Below are 27685 nucleotides of genomic sequence, written 5' to 3' on the forward strand. Positions count from 1 at the left end.
TGAGGGGGTGGATTTTGTGCAGCTGGGGAGAAGGGATATGTAGAGGTTTTTTTTTTTTTTTTTTTAATCTAATTTTTATAAATATTATTTTGTATTTTAATTTTTTTATCCTTACTAGAGGTATGCTCCACTTTGCCACATTACCCATTCAAATTAGTGAGTAAATGATCTAGATGCACAAAATTACTAAAACACCTCTGCCACGTCATCAAACTTAACGGACTTTTGGAAGTAGTTGACGGTAAGGGACAATGTGAAACATCAAACCTTGGTCAAGAGCACAAAATGAGTCACTTTAACTTCGAAAAGGTAAAGTGAGATTTAACCAATGTTTCAAGGACACTATAACACTTAGGGAGCTGATTTCTCCACTCCCATTAAAGAAAGAACAAAATTGATTAAAAAAATATTTTAAAAAAACAAAAAAAAGTATAAGTGGAGAAAATAAGCGTGCGGAAATCATATCCCTAACACTTAAGCCTTTAATTTATTTTTAAGCACGTCGGATGAATTGAAGAGTTAGGCATGAAAATGAAGTGAATGCGTGAAAAAGGTAATTAAAGAAAAAAAAAAAACAGAAACGAATACAAACCTGACATCCAAACAGAAAAGGTCACTCACACCCTGGACTCCACCGCGAGGCGTTTTTTCCCTCTTGGAATCAATCAATCCCCCAAGTGTTCTTCATCTTTGTAAAATCAGTGAAGAGTGAGCTACTCCACTTCCAATTCGATCCCAGACCCAGTGACAACACGACGTTGTTCCCTTCCTAAGGTATGTATGTGCGACAGATGTACGTCGTCATCTTCTTTATATTAGCTAAATTTTGCTTCTTTACTGCTGGTTTCAATTGAAATCTGCAAGTAGATTATTGGGTTTTAGCCACAAATCATGAACACCCTGTTTTCTTTTACTTCTTATTGTTGTGAATCAATAGATTTAGACTGACAAATTTTTCAAAATGGTAGAAAGATTCATTCTTGTTTGGGTATTTATGGCTGTTCAATTATGAATAAATTGAAATGTACATATTTAAAGTGATAGAGGAATTAGGGCACAGCCTTGTTTGAATTGGCGTGTTGTTGCTGTTTGTGTGAATAGAAGACAATGCAGAATCAGGATGGGGTCCAAGTGGATGGGGAAGTGGAGTCTGCAACATCAGTTCCGACCCCTGAGTTTGATGAGTGGGCAAACTTTGGGGACCAAGATATCATGCAGCAGCACTCTGCAATTCGAGCTGAGGAGGCTGAGAAAATTCCCTTTCTGGGGGACAAGGCAATACTCGAAACTCAAGAGACCAACCTTTAGTTTCTTTCAATATCACGCAATCAGATTTTGACCCTTTGCTGTGATAAATCTGCAGGAACCACTCTCGTCCCTGGCAGCTGAATATCAATCAGGCAGCGCGATCTTGTTGGAGAAAATCAAGGTTCTCTATTTGTTGTGTGTTGTTTTTTCTTTCATTCTTTCTAATATTAAATTCTTATGGAACAAATTGTAACTACCCTTTATGCAGGTTCTTGGTGAACAATATGCTGCCATTCGCCGAACACGGGGAGATGGGAACTGCTTCTTCCGCAGTTTTATGTTTTCATATCTTGTATGCCCTTGTATATGCTCCTTGGAACTGCTTTGATTTTTGTATGTTGGGTGTTTACCTGCAATGTTAGCTTCTTGTTGGATGCAAGTATGCATTCTAGTCTTTTAGCTGCTAACAAATTCTTGGGCTGTCTGAATAGGAGCATATTTTGGAATCACAAGATCAAAGTGAAGTTGACCGTATCAAGGCCAATGTTGAACAGTGTAGAAAAACACTTCAAAGCTTGGGTTATGCAGACTTTACTTTTGAGGATTTCTTTGCGGTAAATTTTTTATCTGCAATTTTACACTGTATAATTGGTTCATCCATTTCTTCTTCTAATTTTTCGAATTGATATCTGATATTGAGTAGAGCCACCGGCTTTATGCGTAAGCTCTTTTTGTTTGAACACGGCTTGACAGTTTACAGATGAGTAAGGTTTTTGTATGATCAACTATTGGAATTCGGTGGTGATTAAATGTCATAGCTGATAAATCTGTACCATGTGTTTATGCATTTAGTGCATATGAACAGGGATGCACATCTTCTTTCTTCCCATTTTCGAGCAGCTTCAGCTCAGATATTGTTGATGTATAGGATTTCAATGGACACAGCATTACGTAAATCTATCATTGCTGATTAACATATAATTAAGTTGGTCACAGTTTTATCATTTGATGCTTACTTGCATTACAAAAGCTACCATAGGAATGCATGCATTGAGAGGTGATTATCCTAACTAAATCTGGTGGTCATCCTATCATGTGTAAATTGGTCAGGGAAGAAAGATGATCCATGTTTTTAGAAAAAAGTGATATATGTGCTTCCTAATGCATAGTTTTTTGTTGGATGAGGAGGTTTTCACATAAATTCAGGGCACAAGGATTTGCTTAAAGTTGTTCTTATAAGGCCATTGTCACAATGTGACACATACAGAAGTATTTCAGTCACCATATTGTTCCAGTTAGTTCCATTTGGACTTTTTCTCTGTTCATATAATTTGATCACACTTGCCAAAAAAAAAAAAGTATTAATCCCTAATTGATGTGGAGAATTTTTCAGTTATTCCTTGAGCAGCTGGACAGTGTTCTTCAAGGAAATGAAGCATCCATAAGGTACAGATAGTTCCTTTACTTTGGGTTTGTGTTGGCAATTAAAAATCAAAGTGCAGTTTGATGCTAGTTTTGAGTTGTGTGTTTAACTGCAATAAACGTAATTTATTATTTCATACAGTCATGATGAGCTCATACTTAGGAGCCGAGATCAGTCAGTATCCGACTATGGTGAGTGACATTAAATGACATGGTTCTTAGTGTGTTGTTTTATCCTTCCATTACCTGACACATTTGGTTTGTTAGTTGTGATGTTTTTCAGATTTGTTACCTCTGGTGAAATACGGAAACGCGCAGAGTTTTTTGAACCTTTTATATTAGGATTGACCAATGCAACCGTAGAGCAGGTTTGTTCAATAAAAACTATTCAGCCATCTATCAATACACATGATTTTATTTCTTCTTTCCAGTAGTTGACCAAATTATTCCATTAAGGTACCGCTTCTTTAGAAATAATGTGAAGATGATTAAATCATATTAGCATAAGATTGCTGATGTATTTTCAATATACCTTGTCAAGAAAATGGTGGTCTCTTCACTTCTTATCTACATTCTCCATGTTGGGGTGTGCTGCTAATTTTGTTCCCTGCATTAAATTACTAAGTCCTGTGTGGTTGCAAGTCAATCTCACAGAAATTGTTTAATTCTGAGAAGCAATTTGAGATTTCATTGTTATGAGCTTAAGATTATAGAGCAATGATGCCAATATCTGATCTCCCTCTCTCTTATTGATTTGTCTTAATATAGTTTTGCAAGTCATCAGTGGAACCAATGGGTGAAGAAAGCGACCATGTGCACATCACTGCCCTGTCAGATGCATTGGGCGTGCCAATCCGTGTTGTGTACCTTGACCGTAGTTCGTGTGATACTGGTGGTGTTAGCGTGAATCATCATGATTTCGTCCCTGCTGGAAGTGATCTTCCAAATGCTAGTGGGTGCTCTGAGAAAGTTAGTCCCTTTATTACCTTGCTATATCGCCCAGGTCACTACGATATTCTCTACCCGAAGTGATGCTCTCACCTGTTCCCGTAAGTGAATCTGACATATTTTTATGCGCTTTAAGAGTTTACGCTATGCCTTTTAAAAAAAGGGGAAAAAATTATAAACTGGACCTATTCAAAATCTACAAAACCAAGATGCCAGCTGCTTTACAATGTTCATCAGAATGTTGGCATCCTGGATTGTATGACGTGCTCTTTTGTAATTGGTGACAAGCTATGTGGCAATCATTTTGTTTAGATGTACACGTTTATTTCTGTTTTTGTGTGTACAGTTTTCCATTAAGAGGTGGTGTTAATTTGGGATTTTGTTTATGTACCTACAGGCAATTGGCAATGTCCGGGTTAGTGATCGAGACAAGATGAATGTGTTGGCAAAGAGCTGTAAAGGCCAAAGCTCTCTTTTAGTTGGAGAATGTAACTTTGTTCTGAAATGTTAAATGTACTTATAAGCCGTTGAGTGAGGTCATAAACACGGCATTGGACTTAAAAACAAAAAAGAAAAAGGGATAGTTGGAAGTATGAATTCAGGACTGCGCTAACTGTAAATGAGCAGGACGTCATCTGGTGTTTCATCATCCATAAGAAATTGCAATTTGAAAAGAAGTAACTGTTGCTTCTGTAATGAATGTTTACTTAGATACCCATGCTTGGGGTTCACATTATGCCCTAACCATTTTAAGGGAATTTAAGGTCTTTGTTTTTGGTGAATTTTGATGATATACGTGAATCATTTTACACATAATGATATGCTTATTTCAAACGGCAGAACAATTTTAATTATAAATAAATAAGTAGAAACAGTCACTATAGGGGTCCAAGAGATTTGTGGTCACTCACCGTTGGATGTAAATTCAACGGTTCACTCACTCTTTCACTCCTTTTAAGAAACTTTTTGAACCATTGAATTAATATCCAACGGTGAGTGACCACAATCTCTTGAACTCCTGTGATCCAAGAGATTGGGATTGGAAGTAGAAACTATAATACATCATACCTACTTACATGAAGCAACTGAACCACATGATATAACCGGCTGCCACCCACCGGCCGTTAGCCACAGTTGCTTATATGAGTGGCTGGCTATGGGTAGATCCCACATTGCAAGATCTAATAGCATGTTAACTTATAATAGGAATTTAGGAATATAACTCCTGGTTTTTCAAATATTAAATTAGATCAATCACTTACTCTAATTAATCTAATTCCTGAATTTTCAAATATTAAATCACTGACTATATCTTGAAACCCATGTATTTTTTGATTCCATATGTATGGAAATAGCGAAGACAAGAATGCATGAAAAGTTAAGAATGCATGGAAAGTTATGAATCAGAATGATTTTAATACCCATTCTTATCAATTTCATAAAATATAAATTAAAAAAATTAAGCGAACATAACACAGGACGCGTTTTACGCATACATGAACAACTACTTTTTTTTGGGGTCGAAACACATGAACAACTGTGACTCGCATTTTCCGATCAAAATATAGCGAAGATATTCATCCCATGGAATCCGTGCAAACTAAGCAGGTGCAAAAAGGGGGAGTATGGGATTCACAAGTGAGGATTATTAAGGGGTCGACAATACAAGAATAATGAGTAGTTATTAAAAAAAAAAAAAAAATTTAAAACTCTGATATCTTAATAGTTACAAATTGGCTTCCGAATAACTAAATAACACATAACCGGGAAAGAAAATTTGCAAAATGGGGAAAAAAATAGAGAGCATTTGTAGAATCTCTTCACTGCTCAGAAACTCCTATACACTAGAATACTTTTTCTTTGCCTCTTAAAATAATACTCTTACGACCATCCAAAATTTTGAAGCTCCAGCTGATGCTCCTTTTCGTCTTTTGTCTTTTCTCCTAACTGTTTCAGAATTTAAAAGAAAAATGGTGAAAGAAAACTGGAAAATCGCTTAGCGTTGGCTAAGCATTCATCCTCTAAGGTTTAAAACAGGTCTGTAAGAAACCCTGAAAGAGACTTTCATTGGCCCTCTTTAGCCACCCTAAATATGCGTCACCAAAGATTCAGGGTGGAAGCAAATTAGAATCTTCTGTACTATAAGGTTAGTGCCGAGAAAAAATAAGCGGCGCTTAGTCTGACTCCTTAGCAGAACCTGTAGTTGTCTCTCCGTTGCAAGAATGCTCCCCGTCTCCGAAACTTGGTGGGCTTCCAACATGGTTCTCCTCATGGGTGGTTGTTCGAGCTTTACCTGGTCTCGTGCGAACATTAACCCCCATTGGGAAGGGCACCTGTTGATCAAGAACAGTCAGCATGTAATCTCTCTATGTCACGGTAATAACTGTTATTCTCATTTATTTGGATATATTTTTAAATTTAGAAAGTGCACCATTTACTGCCATTTGAATCAAGTGTGCATGTTCTGTCACCATCGGCATACCTGATCACCGGCATTTGGGCCATCAGTATTAAAGAGAATGGGACGGCATCGCTTATCCTCATTCATCAAGCTTGAATTCTGGAAATGTGCAATCAGAGCAGCTTTTCCTTGAATGCGGGCATATGCAAGTGATGCCACCTTCTCACTATTGAACTTCTCCCATTTCTTCCCATTGAATGCCTGCAAAAATCAGACAATTCTTTTAGCTTTAATTTGCACATGCCTTTTATATTTTTAAAGCTTTACAGAAAAGAAAACAAACCTGGTAAAATGGAACGATCATCCTAGGATCAGTCATATTGATGAATGCATAACCCACATTGCATTTGTTCTGCAACAGATATGAATACCATGTTCATCAGACAGAACAAATTTGATATTAAATTTACTTTCCATGTTCAGTTCTCAACAATATCAAAGAAAATAATCCAAACAGGATGTCACTTGCCTTAAAATCAATTGGTAGATAAATGAAATCATAAGTTCCTCGATGGCGTTCATCAATGGCAGACAATAGCATCTTTGAAGTATACCTGTCGATTCAAACACATTCATCCGAGAATCATAAGTGCCAAGAAAGTAATAGAAGGAGGCATTAAAAAATATGAACTTTCTATTCAGGCCACTTACTTGTTAGGAATGTTCTTTATCATAAGTGTTGTTCGGTTGTCGTCCCCTCGCATTATGCGGTCAATATCAAGTTCATACTGTTTCTTATTGTCAGCCTGATTAACACTGCCTTCATTTCTACGACTTCGTGCACGTTCAGTAGGCGGATCAAATGAATTCATAACGGGAATCATCTGGCTTCTTCCAGGAAACATCATGCACCCCTGATGATGGGTCTGGAGTCCTACATTTTTGTGGGAAATTGGCAGGTCCATGCTGTTTCCACCAACGTGGGGAAACATGTTATGAGAAACAAATTCCATTGAATGTGGTGAGTTATTTGACATTCTCATATTCCCAAGAGAGCCAGGATGAAATCCAGATGCCTCAGCGGATTCCCCTGCATATGCACGTCGCCTGTCCCAGAGAGACGGATTAACCACTGGTGCTGACCCTACATGATGGTTATGTATGGCTAAAGCTGGGTTTAACATATGAGATGGTGCTCTAGGAAGTCCATGAACCCGCGTTGAGGGATGGGCTGCAGAAATAGGATGAGCTGAAGAAAGGCCGTCAACAAATGATGGTGAGTTTGGCCATATCATTCCTGGAGCCTGAGGGTGATAGGAATTGTTCCATGCATAATGATGTCCAGGAATAGGGTAGTTAACATTACCAGTAGAGCCAAAAACTGGGAAGATAGCAAAAACAGATGATCAAAATAAGAAAAGATATATCTACAAAACAAAACCCAAAAAAAAAAAAAAAAAAAGACATCAAACTGAAGAAAATTAAAGAAGTGTGTACTTTGTGATTCATTCACTTACCGCTTTCATTGAGTTCAATTGAACGCCCAATTGAGCTTACTCTGGTTAAGTGCCTGTTGTCAATTCTTTCTTGTGGTCTGGCATTGATACTTGCAGATACAGTGCCCGGTGAACTGCAGTTGACAGCATTAGTTAAACCATCCTGATACTCTGGAAGTGAATGAGGATGAAAGGCTGGTGTGCCATGGATGTCAAATTTCAGCGAGCCTGGTGAATGAGTGGACTCAGTAGGGCCAGACAGATTGCCAACTGATTCAGCTCTCATCACAGAAGATAAGCCGTTAGGAACACTAGAAGAGATCCCATGGTGAAACATGTTTTCAAGGGATGCAGCTTGTACTGCAGAGTGTACAGCCATGATAGTTCCATTATCTGTGCAACTGGATGTAACTGGTCCATGCGGAACTGGGCCTGTTAACAACTCTTTATGAGACCAAATAAGGATTTTCTGTGCTTCAGAACTAGATTCAATGAGCATGAGGTTTTTAAGACAAACACTTTACCAGAAAAACCAGTGACACAGTTAGGAGGGCTGCTCTGCTGCAAATAAAGGCCACATTCATCTTGCTCTAACAACTCTGGAGATAACTGTACCCCAAAGCTGCAGTGAAAAAAACAAATACAAGACGAAAGGAATATTATTAATATATCAAAAGTGGACCTAAACCTAAAGCTCAGTTCAGCACATAATATTGAGCAAAGCTAGATTAGTGAAAAAATTTCTCCCACAGAAGTGTGTAAAAGTATTTGGTTGCTTTCTTGACATAACTTAAATGACATTTCAACACAAGGCTTGAGTAAAAAGAAACAAAGAAAATAAATATACAAGGAATGAAGGCAAAGTTATTGTTCTAGGACCATACCTTCGTCTTGCACCTCCAGGACGGCTTGGCTCAAGCTTAATTTGCTTCCCAGCAATATCACTCCTGTTTAACGCATTAAGAGCAGCGTCTGCAGCTCTAACGTCATAAAATTCAATAAATTTGTGATGACTTCTGTTTGGGGTTTCACGGATCTGCAATCCAGGTTCAAGAATGACAATGCATTAGAGCTAATGCTTTTGCCGTGCACAATTATAAGAAATGGCAAAAACGTATACCTCTTTGATTTCTCCATAGACACCAAAAACCTGGCATAGTTCATCATTTGAAACAGAAGAATCCAGGTTAAAAACCACCAGAGTTCCCTGATTAACATCCTTCTCAGAAGGGTTGTCCTAACAAGAGAACCCACACAATAAGTCAAATAAAAAGTTCATGCACGACATAAAATGATGTATAAATTACCAAATAAAAATCAATTGTCATGAAAAAATACTGACATTCTCAAAGCAACCATCATAACAGTAAATAACATAGTTATATCAACATTTAGAGGGATAATATCGTGGGAACTAACCTTTGGAATCGAGTAATGTATGTCGAGCTTCCGGCGCCTCAATGGTCTGTTCTGCAGTGCTTTCATTGCATTCCGGGATGCTCTAATGTCATAATAGGATATCATAACAAAACCACGATGCTTGCAGGCTGTGTAAAGAGTGCGGATATCTCCATATTGCTGCATATTCCAGTTATGAAATTGCAATAGTCAATGCCCAAACAGCATGTAATACTGAAAATGAATATAAATTCCACAACTAAAACATCTAGCATACCTCAAACAGGGTTCTCAACTCAGAATCTTCAATGTTACTGTTTATATTTCTCACAAACAATGTCCGAGAAGGGTGTTCACCATTAGGGTGTTCTCCAACTATTGAACCATTAGAAACTCCTCCAGGAGACTCAGAATCCTTTAGAGCAGCTGACAAACCGCCATCTCCCAAATCCATCCCTCCAACACTGCTAAAAAGGTCCAACTCCTCCATATCATCCCCAGAACTGATTTGGACATTATAGTCGAGCCCATCAGTAACTCCTGAAAGTAATTCATCATCATTAGGGAGGAGGTTTCCGATGGTTTGGGCCTCAATTTCTTCAAGAGATTCAAAAGCTTCATCTTCATCATAGTGGGAGGCAACAGTATCAACAGAATGGCCATATAGTGTATTGTTCGACGATAATCTTACTGCATCAGAAAATTTCAATTTTTTAATAAAAAAACCACATAGCAAATAAGCAACAAAACTGAATCAATCAAAGAAACTACAGCGTAGAACATAGTGGATATCAACAGACTGGCCATATTGTTCGACAATAATATCACTACAGTAGAAACTCAACAAAAATCACGTTGTAAATATGCAATGAAACTGAATCTATTAAAGAAACTACAGCGGCGAACACAATATTCATTAAGATAGTTGAATGATACTTCATATAAAGTTCAAGCATATTAGTTGACACTGGATACAGATGTGCACACAAGGGAGACTGAAGTGAGAAGACTTACACTTCCTACTAAATAGCTCTGACAATGAACTTGAGAAGAGGCTACTCTCATACTGGGCTCCCATCATATTGACTTTACCAACTTCTCCAATATAAGATGCTGTCTCAACATTTACATTCGATCTTGCTGCTACATCATGGCTCATGGTTCTCGATAAACTCAAGGAATGACTTAAGGCTCTCTCTGCCCCCACTGCTTGTCTATTGAAGCTGGGATGCACTTGCTGGTCTTGCATTAAGAAAAATTCGGGATGGTCCAAAGACTTCACTGTTTGACACTTCTCTAGAGATGATGACGCAAGTGACTTCTTACTGGCTGTTCACAAAATTAGAATTGGGCATATTAGGTACAAAAGAGGGGCCAGAAAACTCTAACTCATAGAGTTATGGCATTGATTCAGGACTTAATCGTGATCACCCATAAATTATACCAATAGAACTTGACACCTACATACTAGGAGTACAAATGCATTATTAGCTTTGGTGGAACTTAGCACTGAGGGGCCACGCCAAACTCCTGGCAGCCTATTTTAATTTATAGGCATGAATATGAAAATTTATAAATGCTTTAACAAGAACGAAAACACACACTCTTCTAAAATTCCATAAAATGAGACCCATGGAGACAGACAGTTCGAAAAGGCAAAAGGTTATATTAACCGCAGTCAGAAACTCAGATAGAATTCACTCAATATTGAAGATTTACGATTAATTAGCTCAATAGAAAATTGTTATTGCAATCATCCTCTCATTTATTCCTCCACTCCTTATCTTTATCACTGTAATCATACATTTCATCATGTGGATCAAAACCCATCAAGTCATGGTCATCACAGCTCATATTGCCTGCTCAAAATTCAGACCTCAACACTGAAATCCCTATCAATACCACATATCACCATCTCTTTTCGGGGATGGTGAGAACAACTTCTGGAAACTCGAGGTAAATCCAGTTACTGTATCAGTACCTAAGATGCTTACTAGGGCTGATGGCACAAAATTTTCGGCATGAACGCAAGTAGAGAAACATCTTGACTAAAATGGAAATAATAAAAAACGGTAAGGGAAACTTCATGACAGGTTGGATACCAGAAAAAGAACAGAAAATTACAACTGTCGGGTACTTTGTCACACATGTGAATTAATTGCAATGATCTTAGTTCAACAAAATTGTCAGAGTGAGTTTTTACCAAAAAGAAAATATTCTCAGAGTTAGTCATTAATGCACTCTAAGGCGATGGTTTAACGACAGGTTGGATAAGAATTAAATGGTAAGACTGCAAACGAATACTATTTACGGACCAAAACGATAAGACAGCAGTTATAGATTGATGGTACTGACCATGATTATCGGGCATATTATCTGACTTCCAAAACCCAACCTGCCTCTGCCAAAGATTTCAACACAGAGAATAAGTACAACGAGAACTAGCTAACAGATAAAAATGAAAGATGAAACTTAAGATTCTCAATAACGAATGCACTAGAACAACATAAACCGAAAAAGTAAAGAGTCTATATTAATAGAATAAAACAGTGAATTCAGTAATAGACAATCGATTGAACTGCAGCTGGGAACAGAAGGATGCACAACTATTGGTACCTCGTTTGGAAAAGATACATCCTCGGAGAACAACGACGAGGAGGACAAACCATTGAGGTCCATTATCTCAGATGGCATGACGAAACTCAGGCTGCACAAACCAAAATTATTTCAGAAAAGGCTCTCCATCTCGCGTGGCCACGCCTAAACCTAATCAAAATTGTTCTTCCAGCATTAAAAAGAGCCGCACGCCAAAAATCATAACATGCTTTGACAACTTTGATTATGCTTCCTAGAATTAGGTGCTCAGGGGGAGACAAGGAGATACGTGAAATCTTTAAGCTAGAATTAAAAGGGAAAAAAAATCTACAGCTGGAATGAGCTTAAGATCTCGACCATAAGTAGCTAAATTATGACGAATTCAGAGAAATGAAAATATCATTTAATATAAGAGATGATAGGAATGCATTTCTATCGTAATTACCAAATCATAAACAATTACAGAATTCATTTAGTAGCAAATCTGCGAGCAATTCTCACGAAGATCAGCAAGATCACGAGCAGCAATCGAACCAAACATATTAAAAAGGAAAATTACTCAGGCAAAATTCAGTAAAGAGGTAACGCCGGAGCTTACCTGTGAACTTGCTGATACGAAATCAAAGTCTGAGCTGAGCTGCGGAAGGAATCGGTCAGAGGATGAACGAACAGCCAAACACAGACGTTGAAATCGCAATTGGAGTATGATATCGAAGACAGACCAGACAGAGACACAGAGAGAGATGGGAGAGACGGGAGAGAGAGAGAGGAATTTAAAACAAGGAGGAAGCGGAGGGAGAGACTATAAAAAATCGAATAAATTACGGCATAAGGCAAGGGGATTGGAGAAGGGATCATCTAGGCATCTGTGCCGTGTAAGATCCTCTTAAGCTTCTTTGATGCTCTTTTTCCCTGCATTGCACGTTAACCATTTTTTTCTTTTTTTTTTCCTTTATGCCTTCATTCTCTTGCTTCCTCTTCTCTTTTCTTTTTCTTCTTTTTTTTTGGGTTTAATTTGCTCACAAGCTACACGTTTGGTCTCCCTCTTCCTCTTTCCAGCTCCACCGAAGCTTTATCTCGTCGGAATCTATGGAATTCTCCGGCGAGAATCCAAGCCCTCGCCAGAGAAAGAAAGAGAGAGAGGGATACGCTTTTTCCTTTATTTATTTATTTTGTTTGGGCTTTCTCTCTCCTCCGGACAAACGGAAGAAAAATAAAAACCAGACAGACTAGACCAGGCTACTACAAACACGAGAGAGAAACGGGGGGGTGGCCGTTAAAACTGTTTAACGCCGTTAAATCCCAATCCGTTGTGTGGTCTCAGAGTAGAGGGCCTTGCTGGGTTTGGTAACTATCTCTCTGTCTCGACGCCACGCTGGCAATGCGAGGAGAGAGATAAAGGCTTTTGAGTTTGAGTTGAGCCGGTCGCTTCTCAATTGACGGATATGCCCTTTCTTTTTGTGATAGACTTGTCGAAACGGCAGTTACTTTTTAGGTAATTTAGCTGAGCCCTGAGGGTGACCAATGGGGTTCGGTACCATACGGAAATTAGAAATTCTCTCTCTCTCTCTCTCACGCCTCGAGATACGTGCGCGGTTTAAATTGTTACTGCAATCGGGGAGAAACTAATCTGCTGCAACCGGAAACACGCTGTTGTTTTCGGTTTTGTGGATGAGAAACGTAGTTTTAGATATTATTAGACACGCGTCCAGGTGGGAGCCGCTGTAACCGTTTCCTTTGTACAAAATGCAATCAGGATTCTGTTTACCTGATTACGTGGCGACAATCATAATGGCAGTTAAGTGGCCATAATAGACAAACCGAAAAATGATATCCCTACTTATTAGTGATGTAATGGAAAACGTGAACTCTCTGTTCACGTGGACACGTGGCCGCTAATAGGTTCTGCCTGCCTATCATTCACCGCTATAAAATTACAAAAGAGCCCATCTCTCATGCTCAAAACAAAAATGTATTAAAAAATCGGACCGGATTAGTTAGTGCTGATAAAAACTGTGGCTGGGTGGGTTCTGGGTTGGTCCAGATTTGGTATGGTCAGGCAAATCACGATGAATTATGTGACTTGCAGAAAGAACTCATATAATGTGTTGTATATTTCAAACCGGAATATATTTTGTTTAATTATTACTTAATAATACACCGACAATAAAGTTGAATGTGCCATTTACAAAGAGTACTGAATTATATACCATGTCGAAAAAGATACTGATATAGCATATTATATTTAGAAATCACAAGAGAAAAAAATTTAAAAAAAACCTTTCATTCTTAGCGAGACAGAGCAACAAATTTAATCTTCGGTAAGTTATGAATTTTCCTTGACACTTAATTAATCTTTATCAGGACAAATGTGTGTTAGGTCAGTTAGTTAATGTATGGTGTTTGCCTCCTTACATGAGAGTTTTTATCCTCAATGTTCCACATTAGAGTAATAATTTAGAATATCGTATTATCAAAAAATAAAATAATTTTTTTAAAAAAATAAGGATTTATTAGATGAGAGAGAGAGAGAGGTGATGTTGCTCATAATTAATGGTTGTGATAATAGTAAATGTCTTTAATGGCTGTTTGAAAAGCCAATAAAATATACAAAGACAAAGACATAAAAACGGAGTCTGTTCACCTTTGATGCTTGCAAGGTGTACACATTTTTTTTTCTCATATTAATTTCCAGATGTAGAGGGTACATTGGCCTCTTAATTCTTAAAAGAGTTTATCAGGGAAGCTTCACATGAATAACTTAGTAAAATAACATTTAATCTTTGACACGCTTAGATGGTCTTTATACGTTAATCAAGTAGCACTGTCCTTTAATTAATTTTTAATTTTAAAAGGCATTGCTTGGTTCAGGTTTATATATGATTATCCTATTCGGTTGCACACATCATATTGAAGTAGAGAGATGATGGAATACATGATCATAGTATTTTATAATTTCTTGTTGAGGTAGTAGATAAATTGACCATCTCATATTTATACGGGGCATAATGCTACAGTAATAGGCATGGTCCATTAATTTGCACTTAATTTTCACTAGTTTCTTTATACGCGCTTGCGAGATGCTTTATTTTTAAAAAAAAATTAAATTTATTTTAGAATTAAAAAAGATAATGGTTAGTTGTGTTCCATAAAAATAGGATTCTTTATCTGATTTTTCTTTTAATTTTAATTTTTTAAAATATGAAAAAGTGTGAATTTACCATATTATCATCATTTAATTAATATTTTTAATTTTTAATGTTTGCGTTAACCAAGGGTATTTCTGGCATTTTGAATGTTTCACCATTCTCTGCCTTTTGCTTTATATATATAGATTTTAATTTTTTAAAATATGAAAAAGTGTGAATTTACCATATTATCATCATTTAATTAATATTTTTAATTTTTAATGTTTGCGTTAACCAAAGATATTTCTGGCATTTTGAATGTTTCACCATTCTCTGCCTTTTGCTTTATATATATAGATATATAGATATATAGATGAAAAACACTTTAATTTTGAGGCTATGTATGTGACTTGATGAAAATAAAGGGAAACATGCAATGAATTAAAGATGAAGTTGATAAATACGTACGAGCCAGAGTCAAGATAATCTTAAATTCTCATGCGACTTTGTTACTATATACGAGACTGCATTCTTATACTCAACTTCTTCAATGCAGTTAAAGAAACTAAATTTCCTATGCAGTCTTTATTTGTTGAAGATTATTTTTGGTGTGTCGATAACAGCAAATAACAACCCAACATAATATTACGGTTCTCATCCAAATAATAATACTTGAACAATTGTTAATAAATGTATTATAAGTCCTATAATTTGTGTTAGATATATTTTAAGATCACATACGCATGTCGCGTGATGATTTTACTACACTTAATTAGGAACTATCATATAGAGATGTAATAATCTTTCATGGTTAATTGGTCACATTTTATGTATTTCATCAAATATGATGTTATGATTGGTCCATCAATGAGAATGAGAGCCTTATTAGATAACCTTTAAAATAAAATAGGACATATCAGATATATTATAGTGTATGAATTCGTCAAAGTATAATGATAAAAGATATAATGTGATTGCTTTTAACTTTAAGAATTCTTAGCTCACCATCAACAATATTTGTAGGCAATGTAAAAGTAAAGGAAGTGCAAGAAAATTAAAAACGAAAGGACTAAATGGAGTAAGATAATGATAGAAAGTCAAAGAAAATATATACAAAAAAAAATTGTATAGAAAATTCATATGGGATAGAAATTTATTTAGAGTAAATTGACGTACACCTTCTGAACTAGTACCCCAATCGTACGTAATGCCCCAAACTAAAAAAATCAGTCAATTTAGCACTTGAATGTATTTGAACAGCGGATATAGCCCTTGTCGTTTAAATTTTTGAATTTCATCTTCTTTTCCGTCCAAAAAGCCAAAGCTAAAATATTTAGCCAATAGAAAAATGAAACAAAAGGGAACACAGCCACCCCCAGCCACCATCCTCACCTCCCCTTGCCCAAACCCAGCCACCACCCCCTCTCTTCCCTTCTTCCTCCCCAAAATTCCGTTTAAGAAACACAATAACCACAACTCAAACCCCGTAGACAACACCATGGCTTCATCATCATCAAAACCCGAACCTATGTAGCCAAAAATTCAACCAGAGATTGGATTCGTCGAGGGCCGCCAAGCCCCCAAACGAGCCTTCCTCAAACCAAATTAGTTTGAATCATGAAGTGGGTGCTTCTGGGTCTAATTGTTCTTGGCCGATGACGTCACGTTTAGCTTCTAGGGTTTTGGAATTTGAGCCACGAACAAGGCAATAAGCTTTATTTTTTTTTAGGAACGAAAACTGGAATTTCAAATACCAGGGTATGAAAAACATGCCCAAATACACGATAAGCAAGAGTTCACCTTTGAGAAACATGCCCAAATTATTATTTTAGTTTTTAATAATAATAATAATATTAAAATCAAGTAGAAAATCCAGTGAAGGACAAGTGACTGTTTGGACGAAAAAATGGATGCAATTCAAAAAATTTAACAGTAGCTAAATTGGTTGTTTTAATAATTCCAAGTGCTAAATTAGCCGATTTTTTAGTTCGGGAAGTTGAGTTCAATGGGACATAGTTCATAAAACGGCTGAAAATCCATTTATTTATGGATGCCTTGCCGCTGCCTTGTTGGGTCTTGCTGGCTGTCTTCTTGTTTGGCTTTCCTAATTTTAAGGTCCACGTGTCTTCACGCTTCTGTATGCACTATATGCACTCGTCCTAGTAACAAATGTCGTTTCTTCATTATTTTTCTTACTAAAAATGCATTAGGTGTAACTGCAACATTATACTCCACTTTTATTTTGGGTTTCTAATTCGTGTTTGAATGGGAGACTTAGAAGAATAAATTAAAAAAACTCGAGTATAAATTTAAGCGCCATTACAGTTAAAGGCCCTATAGTACTAACCACAGGCAGAACAACAACCACGACTAAGGTGGGGTAACTTTTGAAGGAAAAACCTGTATCTATATTGGCCAACAACAAGAGTTGCTTCCTTCTGGCCAGTTTTTTTAAAGAAAAAAAAACCTATATGGCCTACAATATGTGCTTCTTGAAGGCCTTTTTAATATATATATATATATTTCCCGTTATTTAAAACTAATGAATGATATCCACGTGTAGATCATAAACGTGGAAGTTATAGTTTTGATTGTTTGCTTTCTTCTTTTTGTTTTTATTTATTTATTTTAAAAATCATTAAATTTTAAGCTATTGGTACTAACAATGATAAAGATATAGTATTAATCAGTTGAATTGGGTGAGGTATGAATATAGCCATGCCTTGTACGTACATGAAGACTTGTAAGTTGTGACTCACCGCAATATCCTCTTGCAAGAGTAGCGTGAGTACTTGTTGATTCGTATATGTGGGACCTTTATTAATTTTGACCCGATCATAGCCTCGTACAAGGAGAGTGGTGGCTTTAGCCTCTTTTGGCAGATTTGTTGAGCAATACAGCTGATCAATAGCTAGCTACTCAGACCCACCGCACGCATGCAGTAGTAACTCGGTACGTCTCTACTCTGAGGAAGGAAGTGAGACACTTTTTACTAATCAATCTAATTGAGACGGGGTAACTCCTTAACACCCTAGATTTGATTTGATTTGTTCACTATATCTTTCTGTCTTTCTTTAGCTTTTTTTCTTTTCTTTTAACCAATTGTTTATATTATCATCAACCATGGCCATAAGGTAATTTGGAACTTGGGTTGGGTACATGCCAAGTCCTCCCTCTCTCTCTCTCGTCAAAATGAAAGGGTGCCAAGTCAAGTCATTACCAATTAATTAAGCAGGACAGTTTCTTTGTTGCTGTTGCGGTGGCCAGCATCTAAAAGCTAAGCTAACTAGGTCATCGTGGTACGATATATATAAGTTGCGTGATCTTAGTTTTGCTGTCCACTGCACAAATTGACAGCTTAACTGCGTGCATCCCATCCATGTAAAAAGCTGTGCAGATCAAGTCACTTTGAACCAACAAAAGGACAGGGGAGAGACAACCACCACATCTCATATATATCTGCAATCAGATATATATATATATATATATATTTATGCTCACCGACTGCTCCATAACCTAGCTAGGTTTTACACATGAACTACTCCAATTCTCATTTTAATTTGTGTTCAGATTCAACTGCATGATTTATGTACTTAGCTCCTCCACACTAAAAAAGAAAGAGAAAGAAGAAAAGCATAAGTTAGTTAATAATTAGCTTTTCCTTAAACCCCGGACAGCAAGACTGGGAGATGCTTTGTCTGGAGTCTAAACTACAAACTAAGGAACATAACTGTCCGCCGGAAGAAAGGGATTAAAATACTAATTTTAATCCTAAGAGGAAAAAAGAAACATTAACTAGAAAGAATGATTAATGAAAGCCATGTGGGTGCAATGATAGATTGCTCTGAGAGTCTCTTGTTGTTCGGATTCCTACATGGTGGCGAGCCACCCTATGAGATTCTCCCCTATGATGTACTTGTTTAATGTTTTCAACGTTTGAGGATATGTTTAATCACAAGAGGCAGCAAAACCTTGGTTCTTTTTTTAATTTTAAAACAAAAAAACCAAAAAAAAAAACAAAGAAAGAACAAGCTGGTTTGAAGTCTTCTAAGGAGCTTCTTGTTTTAGTCTAAGGTCCATTGGTTTAATTTGATAGATTGGGCTCGGTTTCGTCAGATTTGAAGGCTTCAAAGGGCTTTTGATTCAGCCCCACCAATTGATCTGTTCCTCTTCCTCTCATCGCAACGAGTCCAATATCAGTACCAAATATGAGGATGAGGAACTGTCTAGCTCACTCGATTTAATCGGATTTTACTACACTTAATTAGGAACTGTCATATAGAGACACAATAATCTTTCTTGGTTGGATAATTGGTGACATTTTATGTATTTCATCGAATCTGATGTTAAAATAAGACATGTCAGATATACTATAGTGTATAAATTCGTCAAAGTATAATGATAAAAGATAATGTGATAGCTTTTAACTTTAAACAACTCTTAGCTTACCATCAACAATATTTGTACCCAATGTTCAAGTAAAGGAAGTCCACAAAATTAAAAAAAGAAAGGACTAAATGGAGTAAGATAATTCTTGTAAAAAATAAACATGTGGAGTCCACTTACTATTGATTTGAAGACTTTGGTGCATAATGCTTTCCTGCACACTCACAGGAATGGCTTGACATTTGCCTATAAAAAGCTTCCACCTTTTGCAAATGCTTCTTGCACCAACTAAGAGAAGAAAGAGAGCCCATGTAGAGAGAAAGGGAGAAAGAAAGGAGAGTGAGAGCAGAGAATTTTCTAAGAGAGAAAAATCAATGAGTTATAGAGATTGTAAACACTAAAGTTATAGCCCTATTATTTTACATAGTGGAAAAGTTATTGATGCTGCTCTCCGAAGATGTAGGCATGATCGAACCTCATTAAATATTTTGTCTCATTACTTTACGTGCAACTCAATATTCCCGTATATACCATTCATTTATTACAACACGTTATTAGCACGAGAAGCTCTTAGTATAATTTTTTCTGCTACACTATTATTTATATTACTAACCATTGTGTTGATGGAAGAAAGAAAAGCAGAGGCATGCGGTCAATCCTCCATGACCATTTTAATGTGGCAATCATGATCCTTGTCCATTACACTTTGATATGATATTAATATGGAAAGTTGATGGGAATATAATATGTTATCTATATATATAAAGGAAAAGGCAGAGAATGGTGAAACATTCAAAATACCAGAAAATGCTCTTAGTTAATGCAAATATTAAGAATTGAAATTATTAATCAAATGAGGATAATATGGTAAATTCACACTTTTTCATATATAAAAAATTAAAAATGAAAAGAAAAATCAAATAATGGATCCTATTTTTATAGAACATTATAGTTTTTAATTCTAAAATAAATTAAATTTTTTTTAGAAAAAGCCTCTCGCATGCTTATTGCTTTTGTCCCTTTTCTTTTCTTTCTTTCTTCAAGCTTATTGCTTCTTGATTCCAACACAAACTTCTTGTGGAACAAATGTCGTATATCTTGGAACCTAAAATCAATACCCCTTGCAATTGTTTGTGCTGTATCACCAGAAAAAATAAATCCCACTTCAATATTGATGCACATATGTTTAAATAGAGCAATTTGACTCATTGTGAGATCTTGAACCTCATCGATATAAACAAAGTCCATTTGATCACCCCCATATTTTTCATGCCTCAGACGATGGTGAAGATCAATTACAAAATCACCCAGATCAAATTCACCATTTTTCATCTTCATTTTTTCATAAGCCTGAAATATATCGTATATTGCTTCTCTCTTTTGCTTGCTTAAATTGGAACCCCGGCTCTCTGACAATCGAACATAGTCCTCGCGATTGAGTTTACCATCACCTGCTTCCATAGCTTCCAAACCACCTTTAATATGAGATATTATCTCTGTAAAGACTCTTGAAGCTTCGAGCATCTTTGTTAACTGGATATTAAAATGGGGCCAGTAAGATGAACTGAATCTCTCATACTTCACCTCCTTGGTCCTTATAAAGGTCTGCAAAGAAATTGATCTTGAACTTTGCAATTGACCGTGTGAAAGTTTTCTTGCATCAAGGAATCGTTCAAAGTATGAGTTCCCCAGTGTTCCATCAAGCATCATCAAGAACTTATGGAATGTTATGACAAGAGGGTAAGAATTGGGAGGAATATCATGAAATGAATCCTTGATATCCTTGAATTGGGCTTCCTCCTCATCAAAATCAGCCATATCAATCAAACTCTTTTCAGTTGAATCACTTCCACCACATGCAAAACTGCGAATATACGAAAGTCAGCAACTTGTGGAACAAGAAAGAAAATTTTGCTTGAGCAACAGAAATAAAGATTCCTAATGTATCCTTCAAGAATAATATTGTATCATGATTCACAATCGAATACCCTGCAACCGAACAAAAGAAAAGAAAAATGCAGTATCTTTTTGTTGAATATTCCACATACCTTTTTAAGTTTAAAACATGTTGCTTGATGGCAAAACACAGTTTAGGACTCACGGTCACAAAAAGTTGGTGAAGAGTTCCCTTAGTAGCTGAAGTACTCTGCTCAACCATGCTATTTTGACAACTAACGCATCCTTGCACTGCCAATTGGTAACGTTGTTCATTCTGAAACAATTTCATGGTTAAAACCGTGGTCTTACCTGTTCCTGACCGTCCAAATATAAAGCTACTTTTACGATGAAGAATAATCTCCATTTCCTGGTCTGTAAGTTCGAATGGAAGATCCAACTCTCTACCCTCATGGTCAGAAAGCAAGTGGTTTACTACACCAGATGACGAGGAGTAAAATTTCATGAGCTGCAAACTCTCGCTGACCTGTGCATTGTCAACATAACTTCTACGGTCAGAATCATTATCACCAACTAAATCACTCTGGTTTTCAGTGATGCTAAGATCCTTGAACCGGACAATGTCCAAAGAGGGTAGCCAGCTCTTGGGAACTTCCAAATTACTAGTCACAAATGACAAAGAAATGTAAAAATTAGTTTAGAATTTCAAACATGAAGAAGTATTTATACCTTCATATCCAAAAGGAATCAATCCATATTATATAGTATGTTCAAAAGAATACACGAGAATGCAAACAACATACCCCTCAATTAATTTCTCCTTGCACCGATTGATAAAATCATCTGTATATCTTTTCAAAATATTCTCTAGACGTTTTACCAATTTTGGAATATCCCTTAGAGGCAATATGTCCCAAATCTTCAATATTTGAATGTATTTCACATCCTTTGCAATGTCAGTTGTGCAAACAATGTATAGACCTTCAACCTTATATTGCCTCAAGATTGGTGAAGAGCTTCCACAAACATTTGGCTTCTTAAATCTCCAACCATCGGAAAGCTTCAGCAGAAGATATAATACAGACTTCCTCAAACTGATTGACTTCAGCTTTTTGAATGACTTCAGAAAGTTATCACTGAAATGTACCTAAAAATAATGTATTGTGGGGAAGAAAAAAAAAATTATAAAATGAAATAAAAAAGCTATGTATGTATTTAATAGAAAGTCCAACATCAGATCAAATATTGAAAAGTATGAGAACAGGAAGTTCTTGGAAGAAAAAAAAAAATCATAAATAACTACATACAGATTACCTTCCATCTAGAACTTCTAAAACATATGCTGTTAGAATTAAGCAAATCATCCAATTGGTCGAACTCTTTCTTCACCTCTAATATGACCCCGGCCAAATCCTTGTCTTCATCAGCCTTAAAGAAGCATTGACGACGTTTGGCATCAAGGACCAAGTCCTTCCAAACAGATTCCCTATCAGATAGAGTCCTTTCACTTCCCAGAATCCAAAGGCAATGCCTAAAGTCATTAGGGAAGAGTAGTTATTTTCACCAAACTTATCAACAATGATGCAAAAAGATACAAGTTTACATAAAACCATACCTAGCCCTTGTAAGAGCGACATAACTCTTTGCGGTTTTGATATAAAATCAATGGATTGACGAATGGTAGATCGTACAGTGGACACAATAATTATGTCATCTTCCCCACCCTGGAACCCATCAACCGTCTTCACCTTCACTGTAAAGCCATCCATCTTGTCATACTTCTGTGGAAGTTTGTCCTGAACTGCAACTACTTGAGCAGCATACGGTGATACCACCCCAATACTGAGTTTCTGTTTTGAAACAATCCATTCTGTATACAAACAGGAATTTTCAGTATTATCCAAACCACCAAAAAAAAAAAAGCAATTAGGATAGCTTTGACACCGTAAATGTTCCAGACCAACCAAAAAATTTATGCAGAGTAAAATTACAAAGATTTTAACATTTCTTACAGTTCAATCAAGCTTACAAGCATATAAAATAAGAGTTTTTCTATTTGAACCCCACATTTTTCTTACAAGAATATGGAAATCAAAATCATTGAAAACATTGAATTGAGAACATGAACATGACTCAGCAGCTAGACATATATACATACCTTTGTACAGCTTCCGCAGTATTTTCAGAATAATAGCAACCTCGACCATATTCTTTCTACTACGTCCATCCTCATCCTTCTCCTCTCTTCCATCAATTACATTTATAAAAGAAAAGGGACCAAACATTGACCCCGGGAGATAGTGTTTCTCATGGCTTTTTTTTTTTTTTTTAACATTTGGAGCGTCTAGGATCTGGTTGTTATAGAAATATGAATTTGGGAACAAACTTATTGAGGGATGCATTCTGTATTGCATATTCAGAAGGTGTTTTGAGTGGCCCATTGAGCTCAACCTCTCAAACAAGCTTCTTGAAAAACCAGCCCTAACAGAAACCTGTGGAAGAAAACAAGTTAGGTATAAGCGCAAAGGACTAAGAAGTGGAATGAAAAATTGCAATAAGAGAAACGAAGGATATATATATAGAAACATGTATGACCAAGTACTATCAACGTACATTGCTGTTCACCGTAGCTGGTAACTGACATTCATCACCAACAAGAACAGCATGCTTCACACCTGGTAGTTGCAAGGGTATTGTTGATTCACACTCCTTCAATTGTGCAGCTTCATCAATAACAACAATGGTCAGTGGCTCCATTGCCACTCTATGCAGCTTATACGAACTCGACGCAGTGCAAAAAATTAAGGAAGCTCTTTGAAAACAGAATTCCATTAGAGCTTCTCCATTCCTAAAATTTGGAAGGTCAAGTCCACTAAGAGAATCCTGTAGAGTCCGTAATACTGAAAGGCATTCTTTTCTCTTCATGCACAGCAGAAATGAGTTATCTACAAATGACTCTGGCACAACTTCAACTTTTGAACAAGAGCAAAGGTGTTCCAATGCTTCAGAAACAATGTCACCATGCAACAATAATGATTCAATGGAATCAAATAATCCTATGAGAGAAATCATGTTTTGGAAAGTATGTGCCAAAAAGTAATTTTTGGCTATATGGGTACAGAAGGTAGAAATGCAGTGTCTTAGCTTTGATGCAGTAGAAACAAATCTATCTCTGAAAAATTCAAGAAATGATTTGCACTTCCCCTTGATAACTTGAGTGTAAGTTCTGCATTCTTTCTCTTTCATTTCACTAACACCCTCATTTTCCAAGAAAATATGGTAATGAGAAACACAATCTTCAAGAAAACCTATCATTGAAGCGAAGCAAATACTCCAACCAGTCACTGGCCCCAAGCACTCCCTTAGCCTTTTGACACGCTCATTCAAATATATAGCTTCAATGTGTGGTCCAACTTTGAGTCGCTCCTTATTCCCAAATAGAAGAATTTCTCCTAAAGAATTGGACTTTGCTTCAGTTACCATCTTTAGAACACAAGAAGCAACTTCAGTTATTGCAACATTTGTTGGAGCACAAATTAGAGTACTACAGTTCATCCGTAACAGAGTAAAAAGAAGCGTCGCGCTGGTTTTAGTTTTTCGTGTCCCGGGTGCACCCCATATAAGTTGCACGGTAGACTTGGAATCACAACGCAGCCTTTCAAGGCAGGCCAAAACTGCCCCAGTTTGGGACTCATTCAATCCTGATGATGAACTCTCAACTAACCACTTATCCCGAATGTCATCATTCGTTTCAGAACAGAGATAATTGTTTTTCTGAGCCTGTTAGCAAGCATAAGATTTTCAGTCACCCCAAAAATAAACGTCAGTTTCTGAAGTATAACAACGGATATTTTTGGTATGATGTGTGGTGAGTATTTCATTACATCTTGCATCATGTATGGTTCATATGCCATGAATAGGTCTTATTTTAGTCAATGCAATACATTACGAAACCTACAGTATTGATCCTTAAGGTCATACCACAGAATCGGTGCACAAAACTTCCTTGATAATCTTCAGATTTCCAAACATGTGCAATGCTTTCCATATTCTGCTATTAGGGATTAAATTCTCCAGGAAAACCAAAAGCAGTGATGTATGAGTGCTATCGTTGACTTCAAACTCTTTGGATGCCTTTTGACTCTAAAATAAAGAGAAGTACTGTCAATGTCATCCTCATCCTCATTTTCTGGGTTGTCAATGTCATCCTCATCCTCATTTTCTGGGCTGTCAATGTCATCCTCGTCCTCATTTTCTGGGACATATGTGACTGAAACAAAAGCCCAGAAGGACCTCCCTACCCTTCGTAAATCAGAAACCGTTTCGGGTTTGGAATCTGCTAAGACAATTAAAAGATCCCCCGGCAAAGTTTTGTATGGTTCCTTGCCACGATCATTGACCCTGTTTTCCCAGCAATCAACCTTGATATGATATACATTTTCCCCATAAGGACCATAAGGATTGCATTTTTCAAAAGCAACAACTTCAGCAAATGGTGATCTGTCAACGGTTTCCATACTCGAATGCACCTGTGCTCGAGTTTCTTCCAATAATGGATATAAATAAGAAGAAAAATAATGCTTAACCGAATCAAATGATTCAGGAATTTTTTGCACCTGAAACAGTACTAAAAAAGGTTCAGAGACTATGGCAAACCGGTAGATAACATTCATGAGAAAACGTTAACAAAGTGCATGAAAATACCTGGTTCTTGTAAAGATTTTCATTGAAAATGTCTTCAAACGACCAAGAAAACACAGTGTCAGTGAAACGATCTGTTCTAGCTTCCATCATCTCCTCTCAATTAGTCATGAACGAGGTTTACTAACGCAGTAGAAGATCTTTTTAAAGCAAACATAAAAACCACTCCCACACTTGGCTTTTCTTACACGCATTCAGAGTAAAGCATATATGCTTTGGAACCCAGTTCACAAAAACCCACTTCAATAGAGATAAAAAGATATTCGATTTCTTTGCCACAAAGCTAGTAAAGAAAGAAAATATATATGATCAGTGTCCATCATAAGAGAAAAAGAAATAAGGAAAAGAGAAGTCCAGGAATCTTGTAAAGTTGTAATAGTACGAGCACTGCCATGTGTGGATAGTTCTTCTGAACTTCACCCCCCCTCCCTTGCTCATTTGACCTCTAAAAATGAAGAAGTGCATTGATCCATCATATTTGTTTTATAAAAAGTGATAAATAAATATAACATTAAAAAGCATAGTTAAAATTTGAATTAACTACAGTAAACCCCCAAACTATACGGAGTCAAATAAAATATGGCAGATTTTCAAATATGTATTTTTCTCCAATATGGAGGTATTTATAAGGAGGTACAAAGATTGGTTAACCCTAAATACAAATAGGAAATAAATCTCAATTACAATAGGACTAAATAAATAGGTAAGGGCTCGTTTGGTACGTCGGACTGTACTGACTATTTTCCGTCGGATAGTATTAATCTGTTCCGGAGAGTACTGACTATTTATCCATAATATTATAAGGCGTTTGGTGCTATTTCGGATAAATAGTCTGACTAAGTTATACTGTGTTTGGTGATATTCCGAATAACATCAGACCAGACTATTTTTAAAATTAAAAAAATTCTTTGATAATTTTAATGGAAATTAAGATTCAAATTACACGAATTTTTTTTTTGGTAAGATTCATATGACAAGATTTGTTTTTTCAATTGTTTTTGCCAAGATTTTTTTGTTCATATAACCCATTATCATAATTGTAGTATCTCATAAAAATTCCCAACATACTCGCATACATTAATAAAAACAGTACCAAATAATTTATAATTCAAAGTGATCACATACAAAGGTGATAAAAGCAAAAGGGAAAGTTGTTCATGAACCAAACTACATCAAAGAGTGAATCACAGCTCCCTCGCCCCAAGTAAGATAAGAACAAATGCTTTTCGCATAGCACCATCCAATGTCAGGAATGTTCTCTCATCACTTGCTTTCTCCAAAATTAGCCGTAGTGCCTTAATTTGGTCATTAATAGACAAGTCCATCTTTGCCAATTCAGCAGCAATGTCAGGTCTTGGTTCTGATCCTTTCACCAAACTATTAGTTATAGTTTTCAATTGGTCAACAGACTCAGAAATCATCTCACCAAATGCTTTAGCCATTTCCTTTTGAATATCAGTATCTGCATTTCGTTTGCGATGTCGACTACTTGAGCTAGCTGAGTTTTGTTGATTTGATCTTGGCAAAGAGGTAGAATGATCTGTAATGATTTTACATTGTGTCTCAATTGGGAAAAATGTTGGACTTCGCAAGATACCCCAACACATCTTAAGAAGTCCAAAACACCTTTCAATCACATTTCTTGCAGCAGCATGCTTCATATTGAAATACTCTTCATGATTATTAGGTGCCCTTCTATTCCTCCATTCAGATAAATGATATCTTGTACCCCTGTAAGGAGCCAGATATCCTTGACCATTTGTGTACCCTCCATCCACAAGATAATAACATCCTAACAATTAAACAAAATATTATGTACCTTACCAAAAAGATAATCAAGCTTAATATTACCATAATGAAACACAAAAATCTAATATTACCTATAGGAACTCTTAATCCTGTTGGTCTACTAATTGCATCTCGTAACACCCTAGAATCTGATGCAGATCCTTCCCAACCAGGGAAAACAAATATAAATTTCATGTCAGGAGTACAAACTCCTAATACATTGGTTGCAACCTCCCCCTTTCGTGTTCGATATCTTGGTTTATCTTGTTCAGGGACAC

At 36.5% G+C, this 27685-nt stretch overlaps 2 protein-coding genes and 1 pseudogene across 5 annotated transcripts; 1 reads left to right on the forward strand and 2 right to left on the reverse strand.

The window, feature by feature from the left end:
• Nucleotides 369–4411, forward strand: LOC18789468 (ubiquitin thioesterase otubain-like). Of its 2 annotated transcripts, none has more exons than XM_020555953.1 (10): nt 369–774; nt 1105–1275; nt 1364–1429; nt 1517–1600; nt 1740–1862; nt 2642–2694; nt 2813–2862; nt 2938–3038; nt 3439–3719; nt 4016–4411. In XM_020555953.1, exons 2-9 carry the CDS (start codon nt 1108–1110, stop codon nt 3700–3702), a joined length of 909 nt encoding a protein of 302 aa, XP_020411542.1. In that variant the 5' UTR covers nt 369–774; nt 1105–1107; the 3' UTR covers nt 3703–3719; nt 4016–4411. The 2 variants fall into 2 exon arrangements, with proteins under 2 accessions (XP_020411542.1, XP_020411541.1); XM_020555952.1 differs by having other exon boundaries at nt 371–774; nt 1102–1275.
• LOC18789739 (protein MEI2-like 4) lies at nt 5220–12963 on the reverse strand. 3 transcript variants are annotated; one of them, XM_020555950.1, is made up of 15 exons: nt 12107–12963; nt 11530–11620; nt 11269–11314; nt 9928–10242; nt 9191–9603; nt 8935–9093; nt 8636–8752; nt 8400–8551; nt 8040–8137; nt 7537–7959; nt 6731–7400; nt 6549–6633; nt 6363–6431; nt 6101–6280; nt 5220–5951 (listed from the first exon to the last, which is right to left on the reverse strand). In XM_020555950.1, exons 1-15 carry the CDS (start codon nt 12364–12366, stop codon nt 5793–5795), a joined length of 3237 nt encoding a protein of 1078 aa, XP_020411539.1. In that variant the 5' UTR covers nt 12367–12963; the 3' UTR covers nt 5220–5792. The 3 variants fall into 3 exon arrangements, with proteins under 3 accessions (XP_020411539.1, XP_007225366.2, XP_020411540.1); XM_007225304.2 differs by having other exon boundaries at nt 7537–7947; nt 12107–12962; XM_020555951.1 differs by having other exon boundaries at nt 11530–11679; nt 12107–12188.
• LOC18789962 lies at nt 18402–25728 on the reverse strand (annotated as a pseudogene).

Source organism: Prunus persica, chromosome G1 (assembly GCF_000346465.2).
Source record: "Prunus persica cultivar Lovell chromosome G1, Prunus_persica_NCBIv2, whole genome shotgun sequence".
Taxonomy (NCBI): domain Eukaryota; kingdom Viridiplantae; phylum Streptophyta; class Magnoliopsida; order Rosales; family Rosaceae; genus Prunus; species Prunus persica.